This window comes from Ictalurus punctatus, chromosome 21, assembly GCF_001660625.3.
Source record: "Ictalurus punctatus breed USDA103 chromosome 21, Coco_2.0, whole genome shotgun sequence".
Taxonomy (NCBI): Eukaryota; Metazoa; Chordata; class Actinopteri; order Siluriformes; family Ictaluridae; genus Ictalurus; species Ictalurus punctatus.
In genome coordinates this window covers 10236486-10262538 of record NC_030436.2, presented here as the reverse complement: position 1 = coordinate 10262538, position 26053 = coordinate 10236486, and the positions used below count along the sequence as shown (strand labels likewise).

Here is a 26053-nt window from a genome sequence, read left to right as displayed (position 1 = left end):
TTTTTGCTGCGATTTTTACGAAATTTGCAAAATCGCACAAGAAATGAGACCTTGTAGCTGTGCTCATGTTCGATGCACGTGAGTCAAAGAGGGCTTTGGCTGAAGTAGCATACGTTGTGACGACATCACATGATGTGTCTCGACCCAAATATACGGTAATTTTGGAAAAATTGCACGCTCCTCCGATTACTGCGGTGTTTATTTTGCATTCATTTATGCGATCAGGAAAGAAGGTTGCTGGGTGGGAATTGGCAGGTGACCAAATTGGGGGGGACCACATTGTGTTCTAGTTACTCAGAGCGTTTTTTTCTTGTTCTGACTTAAGATACGTGTAAAGATCCCAACTGCCAATTTATTTTCTTCAGCTGTTATTAGAGCTCCACCTCATATTAGAGCGTGGTTACAGCCCTTATGAAAACAAAAATTACATACATTTCACATGTGCTCATAATGTTTACAAGTGATCAAGTGAGTAATATAAGATGCGTTACAACATGAAGTTCCACGTGTGAATTCAAATCAACGTGTGAGGGCACGTGAGGAAATCGCATCCGGGAAAATTAAACCACACACTCCTGCGAAAGATTCATGTGAAAGTAAATTGAGAGTGTCTAACAATCTAAGATGAAAATAAAACCGTGTACTTATTATTTATTTATTTTTAAAGTAAGACATGCTTTCTTATGTTTTCTAAAAACGCAAACCTGAGTCATGTGATTGTTCACATGTGACGTTCATGTGACTTGTAAAAGGGAGTGTCTTATTGTAATGGTTTAGACTTTGATTAAGAAAGGTTGGGCCAATATTTCTGTTAAATGTTTGTTAGTATGTTTAATTTACTTTTTAAAAAATTATCCTCTTGGACTAAAGACTTAATTGTGTAATTATTAACTGCAATTGAAATTATATATCTTGGAATAATTTATTAAGTTGAGAAGAAATTAAGTCAAAATAACAAGATAAGCTTTAAGTTTAAATAAGGAGACTTTGAAATAATGGGCAATGAAGTTGATATAAGATATTAAGTCAGCATGCTGAGATATAAGGGGAAAAAGATACGTTATCTAATGATGACATAATAATGAGATCTTGAAATAACAGGTTTTTAGGTTAAGAAACAAAAACACTTGGATATTAAGTTGGAATAACGAGATAAGTCAAAACAATGACATTAACTAAAAAAAAAACCCATGATAAGTTAAAATAAGAACCTATTAAATTTAAATAATGAGACACTGAAATAATTGGTTAAGTTGATATAAGATATTAAGTCAACATTCTAAGTTGAAGCTACGAGATATTAATTAGAAAATAATTGAGATTTTGAAATAACAGGTTCTTAAGTAAATAAAATAGGTAGAAAGTTGAAATGATAAAGTCAAAACAACTAGATATTAACTCGAAAAAGCAAGCTATTAAGTCAAAAATAATGAGATGACAAGCTATTAAATTTAAATAATGACCTGCTGAAATAATGGGTTATTACGTTGATATAAGATATTAAGTCAAAACAATGAGATATTAATTAGAAAAAAACAATATATTAAGATAATGAGATATTTAAAGTAGGTAGGTCAAAAAGATATTAAATGGAAATAATGTGATATTAAGTTAAAACGAGGTATTAACTTGGAAAAAAAACAGATATTAAATCAAAATAAAGAGATAATAAGGAGCTATTAAAATTAACTAACGAGATATCTTGAAATAACAGGTTAGTAAGTGGATCAAACGAGATAGTAAGTCAAAAATAACGAGTTATTGAGTCGTAATTCCGACATAGCACTTTTCTTTTCTTTTCCCAGCTTGCGGTTCGGGGATCCGATAACAGAAATGCAAACACAGTGTGGAACCTTCTCCACGAATCTGTCTCCCAGTCCTGCGTCCCGTGACGTCACCGGCTGCCTGAATGAACTACACGACCCCCGCGCGAGCTTCAGGGAGCAGCGCCGCCTTAACGAATCTCTGTCTCTCTCTCTCTCTCACTCTCGCGAGCGCCGGGGAATGTTTTGTTTTGTCCTCCTAGTTGTGTAACACGGTGATACACGTGAGCGCGGTAGCAGCCAGTTACACGCGCGGCACCCCGACCACGCCCACAGGGCTACGTCGCGGCCAATCGCGGCGCGTGCGTGCCGGCGCCTCTGACGAATGGGCGTCGGGCGGGCGTGGCCTGGAGTGGCCGGGCTCACGTTGCAGTAATGCGTGTTCTGTTCTGGGCGAAAACTAGAAACGAGGAACAAAACACAGAGAGGGTGAAAGTTGTGCGCGTGCTGCCTGGACCGAGACCGTGGTTAATGGATCGTAACCAGGAGACTGATGATTATTATTGTCCTATTTCGGGAGTGTTTAACGGCGGAAAAATCCAGAAACGCTCGATCTTATTAGCCGCAACTTTACACCCGCACACGTTGGTCTGCGCGTGAGGTAACGGACAGTTGTTTTCACGTGGAAGGTTTATTATCGGTGTGATCGTGTGAGATGTTATGAGATGTTGTGTTTTGATTATTTTGAACTTCTCTGGGCCTGAAGCTTAGCACGCTGCCTAAGATTAGTTACCCAACACTGTAATCCAGTGGGTCCTGCTTTAATAACACACTAATTGAATTAAGGTATACTTGTTTTCTGACGCACTTCCGGTGTTATTCAGTCATTATAACAGTATACACCTGTAAAGACTGCAGGTCAGTCATGGTGCTGTGGACTGGTCCATGTGCGCAGTGATGTAATATGATCAGAGAAACAGAAGCAACCTGCTGCTGCGTTGTGTGTGTGTGTGTGTGCGCGCGCGCGCGCGGGGTGGGGGGGCATTGTCTTTCTACAAATTTTATCCTGTAGACCGTCAACAAGGAAACAGTGTCATCATTTAGAAACTGGTTTCTCTTCTTTCTCCTGTGACCTTTAAAAAAAACTTAAACCTCAGTTCTAAAGCGAAATCAAAATCGTTGTTTCGTAATTGTCCTTTAGTGTTACAAATACAATACTATAACTAGAAAAAAAATTATATGTATAATGTCTGGGAAAATGATTTTTAAAAAATTTATGACTCATCCTGTACTAGTCTTGTGTTCATCCAATGAAAGGGTCCGAAAACGTATATACCCCGCCCCCAGGGGTGTGTCAAGCTTTACAGTAGCAGCTGGTTAGCAGTAAACATGGTTTGAACTTGTGTTTTTGTTTTTGTGCGCCATCTGCCCGCTATTCCTCCACAAGTGACAAGCTTTTACAACCCAAAATCCGAAAAAATTGGGAGTGTGGAAAATGCAAAAAAAAAAAACAAATAAAGAGTCGTTTGAAAATTCTGTTCACTCTGTACTATATTGAAAACACATTATTAACACATTAGTCGATGTTTTAATTTGTGAGTTGAATTTATATTTTATACACTCTCTTCAAATCTGATGACTGCAACACACTCCAAAAAAGTTTGGACAGTCGACTGTTTAGCGCTGTCTCACATCACCTTTTCTTTTAATAACACTTATTAAGCGTTTGGACGCTGAGTGAAGACACCAGTTGGTTAAGTTTATCAAGTGCAATTTTCCTCCATTCAATCATTATGCATTTCTTCAGCTGCGCAACTGTATGGGGACTTCGTTGCCTCATTTTGCGCTTCATAATGCACCACACGTTCTCAATCGGAGACAGGTCAGGACTGCAGGCAGGCCATGCTAGCACCCGCACTCTCTGCTTACACAACCATGCGCTTGTAATCCGGGCAGAATGTGGTATGGCGTTGTCCTGCTCTGGATGGCAGCATATGTTGCTCCAAAATGTGTACATATCTTTCTGCATTAACGATGCCCTCACAGATGTGCGAGTTACCCATGCCATGGGCACTGACACACCCCCATACCATGACAGACACTTGGTTTTGGACCTGACACTGATAACAGCTTGGATGGTCCTTTTCCTCTTTGGCCTATTTAGTCAAACTATTTGAAATGTTGACTTGTTTATTCCACTGTGCTACTGTCCATCTTAGATGAGACTGAGCCCAGAAAAGTTGGCTATGCTTCTGGACAGTGTTGATGTATGGCTTCTGCTTTGCATAATAAAGCCTTAACTTGCATCCATTACAGACTCATGACGGTTTTTTAGACAGTGACGTCTGAGGGATCAAAGATCATGTGCTTTCAGCGATTTTCAGCCTCTCCCTTTACGCACCAAGATTTCACCGGATTCCTTGAATCTTTTAATTATATTGTTCACTGTAGAATGTAAAACACCCAAAATCCTACTGATTTGTCTTTGGGGAATGTTGTTCTCAAAGTGTTGGATTATTCACTGACGCATCCGTTGGCAGATCGGCAAGCCTTGACCCATCCTTGCTGTTGAAGACCTAGGCTGTTTTTGGAGGTTCCTTATATGCTATGATTAGACAATCCAACATTTTCGGAATTGGGGTTGTAATATCAAACTGACTCAGAGGAAGCTTCGGTTGTCAGGCTGTGCAGTACATTATGACAATAACAGTGGTGTGGTTCAAGATGGTTTGTGTTCATGTGCATGAGTCATGTGTCAGTCATCATGGCACAAAATATGTGTGTGTACTATATGTACTGAATGTAATGTAGAGCTGGGCTGAGTAGGGTCAAGACTAGAGCTGCAACAACTAATAATAATAGATTATGAAAATCGTTGTCAACGAATCTCATTATCGATTAGTTGGTCTGTGGGCGGCACGGGCACGTTAACTCGTTGCGTTACTTCTGTTTCGAAAACACGCATCGGCGAGTACAGATCAAAGTATTGTCCCAAATAACGTACTATACACTTACACTATGCATGATGTACTCTACTGTCTAGTGTGTGGGAGCATTTTATATTAAACTCTGTGAACTAGACCGTAACCTGTAAACTTGTGTAGCACAGAAGCACGACAGTGATGCATGAACACAAACTTGTGTTTATATCCGAAATGCTCCACTGTGTGCAACAGGTTGGGGAAACTGGTGCGAGTTGCTAACGAGGTTCAGTTTCAATCAAGTTATTATCATTATAAAGCTGTATTTGCACGTTTGCAGTCGTTTATTCTGTCTTTATTATAACGCGAGTGATCTATTAGTAATCAGGCCGCGTTGCTCCTCACTCGCAATTTGGATGCAGCGATAAACAGTGTAGCGCAAGTACAAACTGATTAAAACAGTAAACTGCAGTGAAAGTGAGATTTTATTATTAATTTAGGACTGTAGTTTAATTATCATAAAATAATGCATAAATGCTTGTATATAATATAAACTGATATATATATATATATAGTTGTGTTAATGTAAATTTTTAGTCTGAAGTTTATATTTTTTAACACTCAGTTTGTGTATTTTATTTAAAAATAAATGAAAAAATGGTATTGAAAGTTTGTCCCTGCATCCGATTAATTGAAAAAACAATCGTCCGATTAATCAGTTATGAAAATAATCGTTAGTTGCAGCCCTAGTCAAGACCTGATGCATGTAAAGCGACCCACCATGAATAACTTCTGCTGCTGTCCTCTAGCAACCTATATTAACCTATAAAGATTCTTTTTTTATTTCTCTTATAGGGAACTCATTTCTACCAGATAAGTTTGGTCCCTTTGTATGTGTCATTATACCACAGCGCTGTTGTATTCTCGATTCTGATTGGTCGGAATCCGTAACAGCAGCTCTGAGAGTAGCGCAGCTACTAATGTGCTTGTCTTAATACGTTACCGTTTCTATAGTTACAGGGACCACATAAGCAGATTAAAAAATGCATGAATTCGTTGACATGGTGAAGTTTTCTGTAAGGAGGGGTTTATTTAACGGTTTATGGAAGGAGTCTCCGGTGTCAGATGTAAAGCCGTAACTTTAAGTAAGTTTTCCGTCATCTTCAGAACGGAGGCGTTTACACTTTTTGTGGTTTCTCGGTAACAAGACAAGCTGCAGATTTTGTCTTATTAACATGAAGGTAGTCTGATGAGGGGAACGACTGATGAGGGGAACGAACTAACTTTTTTCTCCCAGACATTTCACAGCAGGGTTCAAAAGTATGTAATTTTTCTATTTAAAAAATTGTAATCATTGGCTGTTATTGGCTGATTATTTTCCTACGACAGCATCCCTTGAAGTCTTCTTTTCCTTCCTGAACCAAAGTTCAAAAGGCTAGGCTAATAATATAAGTGAGATTATAATTCCAAACAGTTTAGTAGAAGTCTTCTTCCTCTTAGATCTCTTCACATGGCTCACTGTATTATATAAGCACGAGTTATCAACCTGTCACAGAGCTGATAACAATAGCAGACCTCGTAACCCGAGAATTCACTTCTTTATTTGTCCCGAATCATGTTGCAGAAGTGGGCACCTTTATTTACCAGCAGATGCTGTTTGTGTGCAGGTATTTAACAGGAAAATAATCAGGACACAAGCACACACCCAGGTCTCAGTTACTGCTCAGCAAGGTGTCAGGCAAAGGTTTTTTTTCTGTTTTAACAGCATAAGATTGTAGTAGCACAGCAGCTAAACAGATACGCCACCATTTTTTTTTTTCAATCTAATCGTTAATCATTTCCTCTGTAGTGCATGTGTGATAATCACAAACAATAATTTCAACACATTTTCCCTGTGCCGAGTAAAGAACAGAAATCTCTGTGTGAATTGAAACACAGTGTAGTAGAAGTCTACGGGCGCTTGTTGAATTTGGTCAATAAATGTTTATAATATGGAAATATCGCTATCGCTGCATCTGTCCTCTCGTCCGCTCTAGGGCTGTCCAGTTAAAATTTGAACTTCAAATATTCATCGAATTTAAGATATAAAAATACACATTCGAATGCAAAAACTGTGTGCATTCGAATTAAAGATGTGTAGCAAGTACTAGCAATGATTTGAATTAAAACACGAAAAAACGACACGCAGGATATCAACTAAGCGCTAACAATGTTTTTTGAAGAAGAAAAATCTAGAAAGAACAGTTCTAGTGTTTCAAATATTCCAGTCATTCTCAATAATGCGGGGAATTGAGCCACGTAAGCTATGTGAACTGAAGGTGAACAGCGGTAAACGGAAGCGCTTTACTAGCGGGTTAATCAACTCAAACGCACGCTGTACACACACGAGATTAATCAAACTTAGACACAACACAAGCTCTTAACACTTCGGGTAAAATCTATAAATGAAAATGTCAATTCTAACAATAGTGAATGGGTTATGGGAATGTTTTTGAATGTTTGTGCAATTTTTTATCACAGTGTGGATAATCTAGGAGATTAAACATTAGACATAGTTGTTTTAGTTTCCTAAGAACTGCTCAGTTCCTCAGTGGGCTCAGAGGCAAACCTTGAGGTACTCTTTAGGTCATATGATCAAACCTGGACCTTATTGGCTTGACAACGGCACACAAGGATGTTGTATTTCTCTGCCACTTAGACACTTTGAGTCTGCATGGTGCAGCTGGGATGTTTAATCCCAGAGCTAGACGTGGTGTGTGGTGGGTTTTTTGTTTGTTTGTTTGTTTTTTAATCAGGTTACCCATAGAGGGTTTTTATCCTTCCCAGTGATCCAGTAATCAAAGAAGAGATGGGAAAGTGAGCACAGTGTTATTTTAAACACCCAAGTAAGGTTTCATCAAGGCCTCATTTGGGGTCTGTGTAACAGTAGATTTGAGATCTAGCCAAGACCATTTTAGATTTTAAGTGCTCAGCAGAAATTACAGACATGATTCGGCAGGTCACATAAATTAAATCAAAATACACTGATGACTGTAAGTCTTGCATCCATATTTATGGGGGGTGCCCATAACTTAATGCAAGTCTTCAATGATTAAAAATCTGTAGGTATATAGAGTTATAATTGTTGGATTCAAATTTCATCATTATATGAACACATGGAACCGTCAGCACACACGGTCCTGTTGAACCCATTGCCTTTTTAGACGAGGATCTTCAGGCATGCATGAGTCTGAAGCGTAAATTTGCAGCTGTCACATCCATAAATCTAATAAACACTCCACGTTGGGTCCCATATCCGAGGCGTATGTATTCTTCACATGCCGCGTAGCAGCCCTGCCTTCCTCAGAGCTTCTCACACCTCCCTGAGTAACGAAAGCTGGTTATGTAACATCACTCCACAGTGATGACTCAGACAAGGTTCTCAGCTCAGGGCGGACCTTGTGAAAACTATACAGATGCAATACACAGACTCGTATCTTGACATAAATTAGAGCTGTGTAAGCTGGGGTTGTTGTTGACTTTTTCATTGCACTCAGCAGTTTTTCACCCTCTATCAACATGGTTTCAAGTGCTAAAATCCCTTAGGATATTAAAGATCTGTCAGTTAATAAACATTTACCATTGAAACAGGGTGGGTACAAGATATTTACTCAGAGGTTTATCTTTTACAGCTCTAGGAGTACAATCATTTCAACTTTCAGTGAGTCAAATCACATGTCTCGGCTCACTAATAAGAGCCGACTCTTTCCGTTTTATTCTAAACTGGATCTTTATATATATATGTATATTCACTGTTAATATCTTGAAAAGAGGTTTACATTGACGCATTGTGATTACATTACACCACATGTGTAGGTGCATTATGTACACCCACAAAAAAGTAGAGAAAAATAAAAACCCGGTTCATTTATGCGAGTTCACCTAAAAGAGTCGACTCGTCAAAGATTCGACTCCTTAGCGAACGACACATAACTAGCGCACAAAAGGTACTTCTGCTATTTGGCTGTTTCTTGTTTGTTTTATTGCTTTGAAACATGATGTAAAATACTCATGGTGACCACACAAGCTTGTGAACTCATAAATGATTATGTTAAATGCCACCAAGATGTAGGTTTTTTTGTATTAAAATGCTGAAAATGTTGGGGGGAAAAAACCCATTCAGTGTCTGAGGTAGAGTTAGTATTAGCATGTTGCTAATTCTGATTTGTAAAGAGGGTTTAAAAAGAACAAAACTCCCAAAGAAGATAAAATTAAATCCTTATTTTTTATATTATATACATTATTTATATATTATTATTTATACTATTAAAAATAAGTAAGTGATACTCAACTACCATTCTGTATCAATCTTGATATTTCCTTTTGAGAATTTATTTTTCATGTAAAGATATCAGTCCCACAACTGTGTATCACAGGAAACATTTTCATCCCTGTTTGTTTCACTCTTCCCAAACACACAGAAAAATAGCACAACATAATAGAATAAATGACTATGAAATGTAAAAGAAACTGTATAATTTCACACTAATAAACTGCATAAATAGTAACCTAATAATATTGGAGCATCACCAAAAAAAAATCCCAAAATGTTCAAATGTTATTCCAGTGGGTTTTTTTTTTTTTACTATTTAAAAATTATTTTAAAGCATTGTAATTTAGTCTAACAGGATATTAGTCCTTTAATTGTTTTTTTTGTTTGTTTTTTAACAATTTACCAGGAATTCATTTTGGCATTAAGTGATGTTTTGCTGTTCTCTGGATAGTAAAGTAAAATCTGATTATACTTGTATTAGCAGAACTGAGTCAGCGCTTAAGCTACACATCGTTTGTATGAGATGCTAAATTAAATCCGACATTTCGCTGTTTAACCAGTTTCTTCTTCTTACAGGCTTCTGAGTCCTGTTTACTCACACTAAGGACTAAGTGAGGGTTCCATCCTCAGGGCTTACAGATGGATTTCGCTGTAGAATAACAGTGTTGACTGGTCCAGCGACAAGAACAATTCCCAAACAGCCCCCAAGTGACCATTTGGTTGCGTGACCAATCAGAGCATGCTCAGTGGAGACAACTACCAGGATGGAGAAGTGAACGGTTCTCCTGATCCGAGCCACGTGGAACAAGGCGTTCCGGTGGAGCAGGCCGACAGGGAGGCAGGACTGGTGGGCAGGGGGTGCCAGTCGATCTCCGGAATGGCGTCGGTATCCGGATCGGGTTCAGGAGAGGACGAGGAGGTGGACAAGCAGCGAGAAGGATGGCGCATGGCTGAGGAGTGCGGCGGAGAACCTTCCGGAGGAGAGCAAGGTCAGGAGGACGTGGAGATGAATGGCGGTCATGATAGCATCGGGGTAACACGACGGCATTTGTCTTCAGCCAACGGGAGTCCCGGGAGCGCCGCGGGATCAGGCAGCACCAAGAGGTAATGACGTAATAATAGCACAGTGTGTTAAAGTTCCTCCCCCAGTACAAAAGACATGCATTATTGACTGATTGGTATCTCTTAGTTGTCCGTAATGTGTGAATGGGTGTGTGAATATGTGTGTGATTGTGCCCTGGTATGGGTTGGCACCCCATCCAGGGTGTACCCCACCTTCCCTGGGATAGGCTCCAGGCTCCCCCACGACCCTGTGGATGTGGATGGATGGATGGATGGATGGATGGATGGATGGACAGAATTATAATGTTTTAAGAAAGATTTGTCTCAGATGTTTTGACATCAGGCTGCAGTAAAGGTTGCAGTAAAAGCTGTTGAGTGCTGAGATTGTGATCTGTGTGTGTGTGTGTGTGTGTGTGTGTGTGTGTGTGTGTGTGTGTGTATGTGTATGTGTCAGCGAGCAAACGGAGCAGGGCCGAGACCACACCCACCAAGAGATGATGCAGACGGTGCAGGAGATGAAGAAGAGGCTGCCATCGGAGAAGAGGAGCCGCAGCAAACCCAGCACTGTGGAGGCTCTGAACTACGCCCTTAACTGTGTCAAGCAAGTACAAGGTAAGAACACACGCACATGTCTCTCATAATTGTAATTGCTTAATAGTGAAGACTCCAGCTGAACCCTTTTCTTAGAAGTTAATTTTAATTGGCTAAGTGCATCAGCCAATCAAAATCGAGACAACTCCAGCCTAACCCTTTTCTTAGAAATGCATAACTAATATAAATTTGCTGTATGTCATTTCTATAAGTTCTATGGCCCTGGAAGCCAGAAACCTTCCCAGCCGAAGTGTTAAGGTTTTTTTCCTCTCTCTGCATTGGGTTTATAGGCAAGCAATTTTTAAATCAGGTTTAGTCCTGTTCGCTGTGCGTGACTGTGTAAAGATAATGGAAGAATGCTAAATAAAAAAACAAGAATTCCCACACCAGCATGTACGCCGACTTCTGGGCGGAGTCAGCGATTTGATTAGTGACTCTCTTACGGAGAAGAAGACGCTGATTATGTAACGCCGGACCTTGTGAAAAAGAGGCGTCGGCTCTGAGAAACAGCCAAAGTAAACATCCGCTTGCAGAATCTGCAAGTAAAGTACGTGATCATAAAAGTCCGCTTTTCTTAGCGATTATCAAACCGCGTGACGTGAAATATGAGCACTGATCAAACATCTAAACCATATGCTCCAAAATCCCTCAGTGTTTGTCACACGCTTGTGTCTCCTGTTATAACGTCTGTTATGTCACTCCAGCAACATGCTCATTAACCCACAGTCTGAGTCACGTGCTGACGCGTTTCTGGTATGTCGCCGCTCACGCCAGCTTTTTTTGTTCTTTCTTTCTCTCTTTCTTTCTTTTTTTTCTTCATTGCCCCGGTGCCGCCTGCAGCGAACAGCGAGTACTACAAGTTACTGATGTGCAACGGACTGGAAGAGAGAAAAGACGCTATGGTGTGCAGCCTGGAGCGGCTGGAGAGCATCACGTCTGAACACACACTCAAAAATACAGTAAGGCCATTTTGCAATGAAGCGGCCAGTGTACACGTAAAAATCTTCACAATATTGGTGAATTCACAAATCTGGCAACCTGTTCCAGCGCATGTTTCACTCCAGTGCCAGCATTTAGTAAGAACAAAGGCATCCTACCCCCTATCCCGTCTTGGTTTTTTCTTCTTTTTCATAATGACACTTTTTTCAGTATTTTTTGGAAAGTCATCAGACTAAACTTTCCTACTGAGATGAATAAAAGCGAATATTTTGTTTGTAAGTCTAATATTTTCAATGTAAAATGAAGAAGTGAAGCTTGTACAATGTATAATGCATTTCAGAGATTCAGTCACTCATGTACTGCACTGTATTATTTAAGAATAAACCAGTCTGATGTTTTTTTTTGTCGATGTCGCCTCCAAAAATACTTGATTTTGCTGCGTTTTCTTTTTTTTTTTCCATATTTTTGCTGCGGATTTTTAGTACACGCAGAGATTTCTGTGCTTTTTTTAATGCAGAAAACTACTCGAATTGGCGAAATCGCAGTTACACGAAATTGTTTCTCGCTTTTACCTGTGCTCTTGTTCAAAGCATGTGAGTCGAAGAGTGCCTTGGTTGAACGCACGCTGTGATGACGTCACATGACATGTCCTGGCCTAAATCTGCTGTAATTTAAAAAAATTGCAAGCTCCAACGAATATTGCTGAGAGTTGGCTTGATTTTGCGATCGTTTCTTTGCGAAATCCTGAAGGGACTGATGATAACGTTTTAATAACTTGCTACATCAACAGAGTAAGTTGATATGTTCATGCCCTCCTCACCCAGGACACGTTTGTGGTGGTGTTTTCACTGGCTACGGGCCGAGTGGTGTACGTGTCGGAGCAGGCCTCCAGCATCCTCAACTGCAAGCGCAAGTTCCTGAACTCTGCCAAGTTTGTAGAGCTGCTGTTTCACCAAGATGTCAACGTGTTTTACTCTCACACTGCTCAGCCGCACCTGCCGCCCTGGAATGTGGGGACAGACAGCGGTGAGTATGGACACGGGATGACACGGCGACGCTTTTCGTCCATGCGCTTATCTCTTCTTAGAAATATTCTGCCTGGGGTTTTGTTCAGATCTTTAGCCTTCTGCTTTAAACAAACTTTAGTTTGTTTAACAACCAAAAAATACCCTTTTCCCTTAGAACGTGTAGTATCATTTCTTCAGAACAAATTCATTTGTAAATCTGATGAGTTTTTCAAGCTATATAAACGGTCTAAAAAGCGCTATTACAAATGACCTAATCAGTGCTCAATAAATTGTACAGAACTCTTAAATAAATATATGTTGTTATATTTATTCCATTCGGGATTCTGATTGGACGGAAGGTGTCAACAGTTTATATTATCACACTCGATCTGACACACTATCGTTTCTATAGCAACAGCTCGTTCACAGGAACGTGTACGGGGGTGAATGTCGATGTGGCATATAGGTTTTCTGTAAGGAGCCGTTTATTTAACGTTTACGGAAGGAGTCTCTAGTGTTAGCTCCTTGTAACAGTCAGAGGTAAAGCTGGGACAGAGGACTTCTGCTGTTTTTCGGTAAAATGACACGCTGTGTTGTTGTTGTTTTTTTCCTATTAACTTCAAGAGAGAATAAAGAGAGGCTGGTGAGGGAACGACTGTTTATAGCTGCTATACCGTAAGTGAGAACAGGAACTAACTTGTTTTGCAGACATTCCACAATGTTAAATGTAACTATGAACAGATCAGAAGTATTTTAGTTTTTTTTTTCCCTACTTCAATAAAATTTTAAAAAATTGTAATCTTTTAGCAAGTTGTTGTAGTAAAAGAGGAATAAAACACTTCTGGAAGTGCTTTTATAGGAAAATAATCAACTTCCATTTAATCACACCATAGCATCACTGATTATTTTCCTCAGAGCGTTTTTATCCCGTACTTCACATGATGCAGCCCTCGTCGTTTTGGATGTGATGTATCGACAATATATGTTCACCATATCCAAATGAACTAATAAGTAAAATAATAAACCCTTGACAAACACAAATGTAGTGGATATATAGTTTCTAGGTTTCCAGTATGTCTCGTTATTGGCCAGGGATAAGTGTGACTTCAAATTTACTAAAGATATTTCCTAATTTTGCATTTGCATTTCTCTCTCTCTCTCTCTCTCTCTCTCTCTCTCTCTCTCTTCCTGTAGCTGCAGTCCATTTTGAATGTGCCCGAGTCAAGTCCTTCTTCTGCAGAATCAGGTCAGAGTCTTGAATGTCCTCGTATTACCTTTACAGCCTTATCAGCGTGACTCATAACCAAGGGCTGTGTTCACCAGAGTACGGCCTCTTAATCTTTTTTTTTTTTCCATCCAAACATGTGTTTAATTAGATTTTCCCCCGTGACTTATTCAGATTCGCATCTACAAGGTTGCCAGGTTTCTCTCATTTCATCGAGTGCGCTCCTTTCAAAGTGGGAAAAAAATTAATCCTGAGAATAGGAACTGACCTGATCGCACGTACCGCCAAGTGGTAGGTGCGGTCCATTTCCTCGAGAAGGGACCGGAACTGTCGGTGCTTGAGGAAATTCTTCACAGCTGTAGCCTACAACTTTGTTAAAGATGAATTTGATATTTTATATCAAATATTATAGAGGTTTTATATAATATTTTAGAGGTTTTTTTGGTGTATTATGGGGTGTAATTTCATTATGCGGTGACCCACTTATTCCTTTGTTAATTTGACAGCTCCTTTGTCGTTGACCCTTAGCGGTGGGAGCTCTGTCTGTTGTCATTGCCAAAAAAACATGTCCGACATCAATGCCTCACTCATCAAACTGCTCAATGAAGGTTTTGGCTTCACCTTTTGTTGTGTCAGTCACTGGTTTTAGGCAGCAGAGTTCCTCTCTTACATTCGAATCACAATATTTTGCCACGGCTGCCAGACATTGTAGATCATTTATGTCCACGCTCTCATCACATCTCATCTCATCGCTGACGTTTTCTGCCATTTCTTCTATACACATCACTGAACAGTTCTGGCACGGGAATATCTTTAAATCTAGATTTGATAGTCTTTGTTAGATAAGCCGTCAAATAAAACCTCTACGCTAGAGAGGAAAGCTGCTTCAAGTAGCATTATCTTTAGGTCTAACGAAAACACATAGAGTGCTGGTTTGCTTTTCATAATCCGGCACGGATCGTCTGATGGACTCTGCTCTATCGGCCCGGTTTTTGAAGGATTTCTTGCGTTTAGTTTCAAAGTGGCGCTTAACGATTATGATTAAGGATAAATAGGTCATTTGTCATTGCAAATACGACCAGGAATCTTCAGCTTTAATATTTTTTACTTGGAATGAAATATTCCTGTGGTGTTTTGTGCTGAAATTGGTGTGTGTGTGCGTGCAGAGGAGGGAAGGACCGTGACAGCGAGATGCGCTACAACCCGTTCCGTATCACGCCGTACCTGCTGAATGTTCAGGGATTGGGCGAAGAGGAGGAACATCCGTGCTGCTTGGCTCTGGCCGAGCGCATCATCTCAGGATACGAGGGTGAGACGGTTGTGACCTTTAATCTTTATGAACATAACAATAGATTCAATTCGACAAGGTTTTTAAAAGCGGTGCCTGTTGCTCCGCAGCTCCCCGGATTCCCACAGACAAGCGCATCTTCACCACAACACACTCTCCGGGGTGTGTGTTCTTAGAAGTAGACGACCGGTGAGTGTTTCCTGTAGGGTGCGAGACCTTTAGGCACAATGAAAACGTTTAAACAATGTGACATTGAATGTTAGTTTAACGCTGAGGAACAAGATCATTGTGATCAGTGCTGTGTGTGTGTGTGTGTGTGTGTGTGCTTCCAGTGCTGTGCCTTTGCTTGGCTACCTCCCTCAGGACCTGATAGGCACGTCGGTGTTGACCTGCCTCCACCCTGAGGACCGCACCGTCATGCTGGCCATGCATCGAAAAAGTATACGCATTTTCACCTCGTACCTACACACTGTGCGACTCATACACCAAATTACACTTGAACATTAATGCGTCTTTAATATTAAAGCGCCATCTATTTTACAATCGATTTACGAACACTGATCGATCGCCGTTTTTCTACACGACCGGTCAAAAGTTTGTGGACACCCGACTGAAATGTTTCTCATGATCATAAAAAGCTTTTGATCTGAAGGTGTGTGATTAAACGTGTGAAATCATGGTCGTAGACAAAATATAATCGTGCCGACGTATCTGTTTCTTTCATTAGAAAACTAACATTTTATTTACAAAAGAATTTTTTTTTTAAACGAACGACTTGGAGCGAAATATTCCGAAAAACAGGCAATAAGTGTCCAGCGTAAGTGGGAACTCCTTTAATACTGTTTAAAAAGCATCTCAGGGAAATTCCTCAAGAGATCGGTTGAGAAAATGCTAAGAATACGTTTCTGGAAATTCTTGGCGAAAACGGCATAGACTTTGAAGATGCTAAAATATTAAGTTATTTTGATTTGTTTTGGATTTTTTTTTATCATGACATAATTCCCATAGTCACATTTGTGTTACTCCAGAGTTTTGATGACTTTATTATTATTCTAAAATGTGGGGGGGGATGAATAAAAATAAAGAATGAGCGTGTCTAAACTTTTGACCGGTCGTGTGCATCATGAGTTATTTAGCCAAGAAGTTTAAGGACTATTTTTGAGTATGCGTTTTAATTTCTTGCCTTTGATTACGTAACTCTTACTAACTCGGTACTCAAAAGTGATATAGACACACATTATATCTTCTAAAGCTTTTTGTTCCAAATCAGTCCTAAGCTTTATAAATCAGCGCTACTTTACTCTAATCCACTTTCTGTTTCAGTCATTCCGGAAAAATGACAAAACGTGTATTGTTATCTGTATAGCGGATGATTTTTTTTTTTCTTTTCCTTTTTGTGTGTTTTGTTCCTGTTGCAGTTCTGAAATACGCAGGCCAGCCACCATTCGAACATTCCCCTATCCGCTTCCGCTGTCAAAACGGAGATTACGTCACGCTGGACACCAGCTGGTCCAGCTTTGTCAACCCCTGGAGCCGCAAGGTGGCCTTCATCATCGGCAGGCACAAAGTCCGCACGTAAGAGTGGAAACGCTCAGAAACTTTCACATAAGTGTTAAGGCAATAATTCTTCGTTAAAAAAATTAATCTATACGTGTGTGTGTGTGTGTGTGTGTGTGTGTGCACACAGAGGGCCTCTGAATGAAGATGTGTTTGCTGCACGGAGCAAAGCAGAACTTCCCGTCATGCTGGAAGATGTCAAAGAATTGCAGGCCATGATCTACAAGCTCTTCCTTCAGGTGAGAGAGACTCTGCGTGCGCGCACGCACACACACACACACACACACACACACACACACACACACATTACAAAATAAAGGGACACCACTGGAGATAGGATTTTTCCTTTAAGAGGCACAAAATATTAACATATGCAGATATATATGCAGAAATTTATGGCAAAATGCCATAAAGATATACTAAGCCCACGTGTTTGTCTTTCAGCCGGTCCACACTAACGGCTCAAGCGGTTACGGCAGCCTGGGCAGTAACGGTTCCCACGAGCACTACATCAGCGTGGCCTCGTCCAGTGACAGCAACGGGAACCTGTGGGAAGATTCACACCGAGAGCCGGTGAGCCCAGCTTTACCCCACTGCCAGTTCATTTTACTTCTCAAGCACTTTGAATAGTACACGTTGTCACAAGTCGGAAATCCTGGATGTAGATTTAGATCCCTGATGAGCCAGCCAGAGGCTGCATAGGCGAGGAAAATCTCCCCTGAGATTGCATGCACTGTATTTACTAGCAATACAATGTTGTTGAGCTGGTGTTTTGCTTTTTATTTATTTCTTTTTTATAGGTGACCCTCCGGCCGATATGTGCTAATGTTAATCAAATGAAACGTGGTGGTCAGCAGGCGCATCCGGACTCCCGGGGAAAAGTCACGGCAGCGGGGGAAGTTAACACAGGTAAAAAAAAAAAAAAGCAAAGCACGTACACACTGTATGTTCACACGTTATATTTTATACCCTGGTAGAATTTTTTTTTTATTATGTCCTCTCTGTGTGTGTGTGTGTGTGTGTGTACATGCCCTAACCCTCCTCCTGTGTGCTGTAGAAACTCCAGCTCCTGTCCTTCAGCGTTTAGAGGTCCTGCGTCTCCGAAGCTCCATCGAGGACTCGCACAGGAAGCAGCCACACGTTCCGTCTTACCAGCAGATTAACTGTGTGGACAGCATCATTAGGTGAGACATACACACACACACACACACACACACACACACACACACACACAGACTGTTAGGAGGTGTTGATGAATTTTTTAGAACAGCAGCTCTGACAGTAGTGCAGCTGCAAACCTCAGGCTTTCTGTAAGGAGACATTTGTTTATCGTTTTACGTAGGTAAAACTTCAGGTTTTCCGATGTCTTCAGGACAGATGCGGATGTTTGACAACATTTAATGTAACTGTATATGGACAAAAATTACGGTGTTTTTTTTTAAACCCTATTTGTCTGCAAATTGCTGTGGTATAATGGGGATAATGTGGAAGATAATAATAATAATAATAATAATAATAATAATAATAATCAACTTCGGTGTTACAGTTATTCCACTTTCGACTTCTGAAGTGTTTTATTTCTCTTTATTACCATTTTTATTACTTAAAGAATAATGTTATACGTCCAAAACGGTCTCTTTTTCATATTATTTCTCAAATATCAGATTTTCAGATCTCTTCTAGACTTTGCTTGGACTTTTAAAAAAAAATTAAAATTTATTACTAACGACGTCTCCTTTACTTCCTGCAGATACTTGGAGAGCTGTAGTGGCCCCGCCCTGAAGCGGAAAAGTGAATCCTTGTCCATCGCTACCTCCTCTTCTTCTACCACATCCGAGGAAGACAAGACACCTGCGGCCAAACTGGAGGACAGAGCGAATGCTGACGGTAAAGAGGTGTACATTTAACAGCGGTGTCATTTTTCGAATGATGCCACCGTATTATTATTATTATTATTATTATTATTATTATTAATTAAACCTCTTTCCCTGTAGAGGCAACCATGGAAGCAAGTGCCGGTCTAGAGAGCCAGGTTTCAGCCGGATCCGCGTTGACCGTAGCGCACACAACGGCAGCCGTGGTTGGGGCTCCGCTAACTGACATCACTCTGTCCACTAAAGCTATGAGTGTGATGTCTGTGACCAGCCAGTGCAGCTATAGCAGCACCATCGTGCACGTCCCTCAGCCTGAATCTGGTTAGTAGTCATCAAAGCGCTTCAGTCTGAGTTAATAAATTCAGACGCTCATCGTTTTCTCCGTCTGATTCTTTCAGAAGTGACGGCTCTGGAGGATGCGCCGATGGGAAGCGAACCGGCCGACCCGGCTCCTGCGCCATCGCGGCCGGCCCCCGGCTCCTCCGCTGCCACGGCTCCGGAGGAGTTCCATGTGGTGGGGCTGACTAAGGAGGTGCTGTCCGCACACACGCAGAAGGAGGAGCAAGAGTACGTTGATCGCTTCAGACATCGCATCCTGGAGAGCCCGTATAGCTCCTACCTCCAGCAGGACAACAGCAGCATGGCGCACTCCAACCACAGAGGTGTTTGGATGTTCAGAATTGATTTATACACGAACGTGTGCAGTTATTGATTTATTACGAGAATTAGGATGTTTCTCGCGTTGTTCATTAGGTTTTAGGCTACTATGATGCAAAGCCATGAGAGAAAATGTGCTAAATCCAGCCCTTACAGCGGGATTGATAGTTGACCAATCCCAAGCCCCGCCCAAACCATGCTTAGTTACTGTTGCTATATAGGCCAAAGCTAGGAAAAGTTTCCCTACGTATTAAATGTTAAATATGTTAATGTCGAAAAATCCTCAACAAAGTAATGAGTTTCTTCATTCAAAAAGAAAGCAATATTCACAGTATAAAAAAAAAATCATGCTAACCCCACGACAATATGTCTCTTTCTCTCGTAGGCGATTGTGTCATGAAGCCCCTGAGCACGGGTGATTGGAACAGATCCTGCTCAGGCAAACCCAGACATAAGCGCGCAAAGCCTCAGGCCTCGTCCGACAGTGATGGCTCGCGGCCTGGACACTTCCTGCCGACGACCTCAACCGCTCCCGATAACTCCTTGTCCGAATCGTCCCGACCCAAACCCAACTTTTTCTCACCTGTGCTGATGCCCGTCCAGCCCCCTTACTATCCCGTCCCACCTCATCCTGGTCCCGTTCAGCCACACGGCCTGCCTGTGGCGGTGCAACCCGAACAGACGCAGCCGGTCATGCAGGTCATGAATCCTTTCATGTCCCCCGTCATGGCCGTCATCGTGCCCTACCCTGCGAACTACACCATCTATCCGCAGCCGGTACCGGGCATGCCAGGTGTACACAGTGTAACTCCACCTGGATTAGTGCCTCCTCCTCCTCCATTTCCTCATCCTTCCTTCACGTCCCTGATGGACAATCCACCTCCTCAGACTGGCCCGAGCTCGATGCCCTCTGGAGCGTTGCTGTCTTCACCCGTCTCGTCCCCGTGGCCAGAAGAGGACGTGGATGGTGCTCAGCCCACGGCGCTCTTTTCCAGTTCCAGGTCCAGCAGTCCTCTACAGCTCAACCTGCTGCAGGAGGAGCTGCCCAATCCGAACGCCCTGCAGAGCAACACGGGCCGAGCTGAAAGCCTGCACGAGCAGCACCCCAAGGTGGGTAGACTCTCTGAATAAAACGTGTTCAGGATGGGAAATGTGATGATACGGTTAATACCGAGGTTTAGTATGAGATCTCTATTTATGCTAGTTAGTATTATTAGTTGTAAAACTAGTAACTGACTATCAAAAGCAAGAGTTTGACTGTATGTCTCGGCTTTAAAGGACAATCCCAGCGATTCGGGTAATCAAGACGCGCAGTCCACCTCTAGCGTGCTGATGGACCTGCTGCTGCAAGAGGACGCTCGCTCCGGGACCGGCTCCAACGCCTCGGGTAGCGGATCTGGAGAATCAGGGGGTTCTCTGGGTTCAGGTTCAGGCCTGGGCTCCAACGGTACCTCCATCAGCCATACAGGTACAGAACGAAATCACATACAGATTTCCAAACCGGTCTGGGTAAGGCGGTGTCTCCTTATCATGGCAGTGATTTGGGGGCGTGGCTTAACTTAACACAGCAAACGCAAAAGCAGTGGACGCACTACAGGTCCTGATTTTATTCCAGTTTCATTCACTCCATGCTGTGTGTCTTTGTTGTTGTTGTTGTTGTGCTTGTTTGAACTGACCCACACATCCGGCTGTTGACAGGCAGCAGCAGCAACAGCAGCAAGTACTTCGCCAGCAACGACTCATCAGACACGTCCCGTAAGGCCAGGAAGAGCCAGGATGCACCGGAGCGCTCCGGCTTCGACAAACGCATGGAGGACTCGCTCTGGACCATGATCCAGCACACACCGGAGCCGGTCATGATGACCTATCAGATCCGTCCCAGGTACCGGAGCCCAGGCAGGCCCGTAGGGTGTGTCTCTGTCAGTCGGAGCGCCTTGTCACTCGTGCGAGAACATGAAAGGAACATTACTGTCTGGGTCATCTCTGTCCACAGGGGAAAGAGTTTAGCGCGGCCAGTCACTCTCGCCGAGGTAGTTGTCTCATTGCACTGTCCACCCTGTTTCCCCTGAGGTAGGTGAATCCAGGTGACGGTTCACAATGAGACCGCTGCTAATCAGCTGGCTGAGGTGACTTAACACAGTTTATGGATGGAGATGTAGACTGACCGAGCGCCTTCTTATTCGGACTCTCCTAACTGGAAGTCAAATCTCACTAGTTGCCTTTATGCAGACAAAAAGTGTGTGTGTGTGTTGTGTGTCTGTATGTACAGTATGTGTAGGTGTGCGAGTGTGAGCATGGGCGTTATGTTATTTTATATGTGTATACTTGTGTACAGGGACCAGGCACAGGTTCTGAAGGAGGACCGGGAGAAGCTGCTCCTCCTGCAGCCCATGCAGCCGTGGTTCACTCCAGGCCAGAAGGAGGAGCTGGCTGAGGTACATTCCTGGATCCACCATCACAATGTACCAGAGGAGATAAACACACGAGTAAGTGGCTCCATAAACATGTTTTTTTTGGGGGTTGGTTTTTTTTGTAAATAAAGGGTGCCAGTTTTGACAGGTTATTTTCACAGAGCAAATAATCATATATTCCTTGTGTTTTTCAGGGATGTGTGAACTGTAACCCCGCTGTTTTGGAAGGAAGTGACGCGGCGGCCCATTCTCCCAGACTGCCCGCTCCAGACAGCTCAACTGCCCAGGATTGCCCCTCAGAGGACACCAGCCCCGCCTCTGACACCTGAAGCTGCTTCCCTTAGCACTTTGGGTTAAAAACTCTGCCCCCTTTTTCACAGAGCAGAATCATTGTTACAGTCTGGGCACTTGGTAAAGGGGGAGGATAGAGGCGGAGTTTGTGTCACTGCCATTAGGTGACCTGACGTGATGACATGTCAGGCATCTCGTCAGTACAAGAACAACCCGAGAACCCACTCAAACCTCGTTTGTTCCGAACGTTGGAACCACACAACTGTGAATCTTTTTACCGTACAGCAAAACTGACATTTATTTCAGTAATGATTTCTTCTGTGCTTATATTTGTACAGTTGCAGCTCTAGTTTGGGTTTCACTGTGTTTTATATGAGGACGTGACCCTCGGAGCCTGACGTGTACATCGGTTGGTGTTGACCGGTGTGATTACCTTTCGTGATCATTTTGCTTGCTCTGATGTGGCCGATCTCCTAAAATCCAGTTGCACTGTCTATTGATGCTTTAAGCTGTGATTATATTTTTGTCCTTCTGTCTGGTGTCTCGATTCCAAACCACCACGGCATGTGTACCGTATCCTGAGCGTTTCGCCCTTAAATGCACCAGTCTTATACCTGTATACACTTTATACTTGGGAGAATCGCTCTTTTTTTTTTCTTTTTTTTTTTTAAAGCGGATAATCAGCGTCTTGGTCTCGGTTCCTTTTGCACGGCTTTTCGGCTCTGCTGTCCGTCGTTATTAACCCAAATCCACCACCTTTTATTTTATCCTATAAGAAAATACATATAAAAATGATTATGATTATGCACCTTACATGCACTCAAACTGATAATCAGCACTTTTTTTTCTTTTTATAAATATAGTGATTTTTAATAGTTATATAGTGATATTTTAGATAGTTTAGATGTAGTCCACTTTTTGAATTTAATCCCAAACTCAGGTCCTTTTTTTTTATAATCCCCAAAAAGAACTGGTAGAGGAGAGAGCTTTCAAAGTGATGCTCACCTGAACTCGTGGCTTTTTAGTATTTTAAGGAGCTCTTGGTGAATGTTTAATGCTACATAACATGATCAATGAGAAAATTATTGACGAGATGTCACGTACGGACGACGGGTGACCCATCTGGGATTTGAAGCCAGTTCTGGTCGATTTAATTTGAAGAAAAAAAAAGAAAAAGAAAAAAATCCGATCCGTAGAATAATCCAGGTCATTGAAACGTCACCACGTTACGACGTAACCTGACCCCCCGTCACCCCTTTTCCTTATTTATTAACGTTATGCCAGCAAAATTGTGTCTGCTTGGAAAGGGTGTTCTCTGGTGACGTTTTCTTTTCTTTTTTTCTTCCTCTGTGTTAGAGGTTAAGTGTTTAATTAGAGTTGCCGTGATTTGTGGCTCATGTTGTAATACGGCCTTGAAAGTGTAAAATCCGAGAGTCGGGGTGGGGGGGGTCGGTCAGCTCGGCACTTTGAAGGACGAACACTGTCAAGCACATAATGATCTCTTTTTTTTTACGGTCTTGTGGACAGAAAAACAGGGTATTTTGTACAGTTTTTAGCCAAAATGTATGTACATAACATGCTATGTATTTTGGAGGAAAAGAAAAATGATGAAAATGTTTGTCTTGAATTCAGGGACGTATTTTGTGACCTCTTGAATGAATTCTAAATTAAAGACTACAGTGAATCCAAACACCTCTTCCCGTTGTCCTGTGAATCAATTCACCACAGCGCCATGTACGATTATTATTTTATACATTACAGAGAAAGAAAGAAAGAGGAGACAGCAATTTTTGAAACATAGATTTATTGATGTTGTTATACACACTATTTACTGTATTTACACCTGTGCCAAAGGTGGATGTGCAAAATCCGATAAGTCTACTTATACACAGTCTTTCCTAGGCCATTGTAAAAGCGTGTGTGGCAGCCTTTTATTTTGTTTGATTTATTTTCAGACACAGTACTTCCAGAAGCACTCAGAGTTTCCCCCACGCTTCCGGTATTGTTTCCTGCCACCCAGGAAACGGCTGAGAGGGTCCAACCAGGGCTTTTCTGTCAGCGCCTGTACGACAAGACGAGATCAGACAAGTGTAAGATCAGGTTTTGCTCCATTTTGTTTTAATGAGAATTTTTCACTTCTCAAAATGACATTTAAAAAAAGTGATGTACCTCTTTGACCACTTGTCTGGGAACGAATCCGGCTGTTCTGAGAGCTGTGAGAGAAAGAGCAGAGACGTTACATTACTGCGATACGCAGAAAATAGCAGATCGGTTAAACAGGCATAAATATTTTCCCAAAAACAATTTCATTTGGAAGTATTTGTTTATTTTGTGAATGTCAAGTTGTTTCTGAGTTATTTTCATCTGGGTAATATCAAGCACCGGTGTAGGTGGCGCTGTTGCGCTGGGTGTTATTTTTACATCATCATGTACAGGAATTACATTAACCAAAAACAAACTAGCTTGCATCATTATTCCTGAAAAATCTTTTGTCCTTTATGTTTATTTACACTATTGTTCGTTTTTCATAAATTGATCAATAATTGTATCGTTAAACATCCAATCGAATAACTAGAACCGGAAAAAGCCTCTTGTTGGACGTGAACCTCAAGGATACTTCATCTTCTTTATTAGCCGCTACAATAAATAAAGGTTGCATTTTCCATACAATGTTTAGTAAAGACAAATAAATTTACCATAAATTATAGGACATGCGCTTTATATAGGTCTGATGGCTAAGATTATTTATTAAAATGACTTATTCCTCAGGAATCATTTACTCTGTGTTACAGGTTATGTGAAGAAGCCTACGTTCATACAACACTATTTTTTATTTGTTGAATCGTTTAACATTTTTTAAAATTATTATTCTTACTATTATTTGGGAAGGATGACTCTATAAAGGGAAACTTTATAACACATTCAGAGAAATTGCCATAAATGCAAAACTGAGTCCTGGAATGAATTTGAGGTTTGTTTGTTTGTTGTTGTTGTTGTTTGTTGTTTTAAGATGAAGACAAAACAATTGTAAAGATAATATTGTGTGATATAATATAATGTGAGTTACTGATTCATGAAGAGATTAAGGAGATGGAGATGGATATATTTCTGTGTTATGTTTTTTCTTAATGGATTGTGCAGTCTTTGAGGGATATTTAAGATAGACCTTCTCTGTGCTCATACACTAATCTGAATTTGAACTTAAGTTTTGAAAAGCCACCATAACTGCCTGTGTTTATATTTAATTATCTAATAGAGGTCTTGTGAGTTCAGGTCTTAAAAAGCACCGAGCTGGTTTCTCCTGATACTCTATACATAACAGAATAACACAGATTGAGTGCAATAAAGATCTTGCGTAAACATCCAAGCAAGTGTAAACAGTCGGATTAAACGGCATGAATAAATCGTGTGATGACGGTGTAATCGCACTGTTATAACGCTGGTAGAAGCGGCTCACCTTCTCTGATGTTGTCTCCTGCGAGGAAGGAAGGGAAACCGATTCCCGCTGAGCCCTGAGACAGGAACGCCTGCTCGGAGTAAGACATCTCGTCTGGACTCAACACCTGCTCCTCTTCTGATACTGAGACAACCATTCACTTTATTAGGTACAGCGTAACACCTATTCATCAGTTGCGCGCGCGTGTATGTGTGTGTGTGTGTGTGTGTGCGCGTAGGACTCACCAGGCCCCGTGTAGGGCATGCCAGCCGAGTGTGTGAGAAGAGGCTCCAGAGCTGCGAGGAGCAGAGCGCAGGACAGGACAGCTTTACAGAGCATCACTTCAGCTGATGATAAACACACGCTCTGTCTTTCTAGGCTAATAAACGCAAGGCCTTATATAGCCTACTCCACGAGGTGTCATATCACCTGTCCCATCCCTAGCATCACCTCTCCCTCTCTTTTTTTTTTAATTTATTTTTTTTATTTCATCATGTGTCACTGCTGGATCCCGGTGCGCACTGTAAATCCAGAGCCATGTGAGTAAATAGAGTAATAAAAACAGCGCGTGTGCAACGCTGCACGCGTCAGGACGTCCAGCCTCGCTCATAAATCAGCCGAGCTCAGGTGTGAGTGCGCGCGCTGTGTATCGGGAGTGGGAGGGGTTGAGCCTCGGCAGGTTGCCCACTTAATTCATTTCCTTAAGCAGGGGCGGTTTA

At 41.7% G+C, this 26053-nt stretch overlaps 2 protein-coding genes across 2 annotated transcripts; one reads left to right on the top strand and one right to left on the bottom strand.

Annotated features, from left to right (window-relative positions):
• The first annotated feature begins 2184 nt into the window (after nucleotides 1-2184).
• Nucleotides 2185-23588, top strand: per3 (period circadian clock 3). Its single transcript, XM_017450144.3, has 22 exons — nucleotides 2185-2424; nucleotides 9573-10100; nucleotides 10513-10670; nucleotides 11490-11608; nucleotides 12413-12614; nucleotides 13790-13841; nucleotides 14987-15129; nucleotides 15219-15297; nucleotides 15441-15547; nucleotides 16527-16683; nucleotides 16796-16904; nucleotides 17110-17238; nucleotides 17466-17574; nucleotides 17723-17849; nucleotides 18416-18552; nucleotides 18660-18860; nucleotides 18938-19201; nucleotides 19582-20306; nucleotides 20475-20664; nucleotides 20895-21078; nucleotides 21532-21682; nucleotides 21802-23588. The coding sequence occupies exons 2-22, from the start codon at nucleotides 9736-9738 to the stop codon at nucleotides 21934-21936; spliced, it is 3843 nt and encodes a 1280-aa protein (XP_017305633.1). The 5' UTR covers nucleotides 2185-2424; nucleotides 9573-9735; the 3' UTR covers nucleotides 21937-23588.
• Nucleotides 23151-25999, bottom strand: uts2b (urotensin 2, beta). Its single transcript, XM_017450149.3, has 4 exons — nucleotides 25580-25999; nucleotides 25356-25478; nucleotides 24068-24111; nucleotides 23151-23960 (listed from the first exon to the last, which is right to left on the bottom strand). Exons 1-4 carry the CDS (start codon nucleotides 25671-25673, stop codon nucleotides 23850-23852), a joined length of 372 nt encoding a protein of 123 aa, XP_017305638.1. The 5' UTR covers nucleotides 25674-25999; the 3' UTR covers nucleotides 23151-23849.
• Nucleotides 26000-26053: the final 54 nt, after the last annotated feature.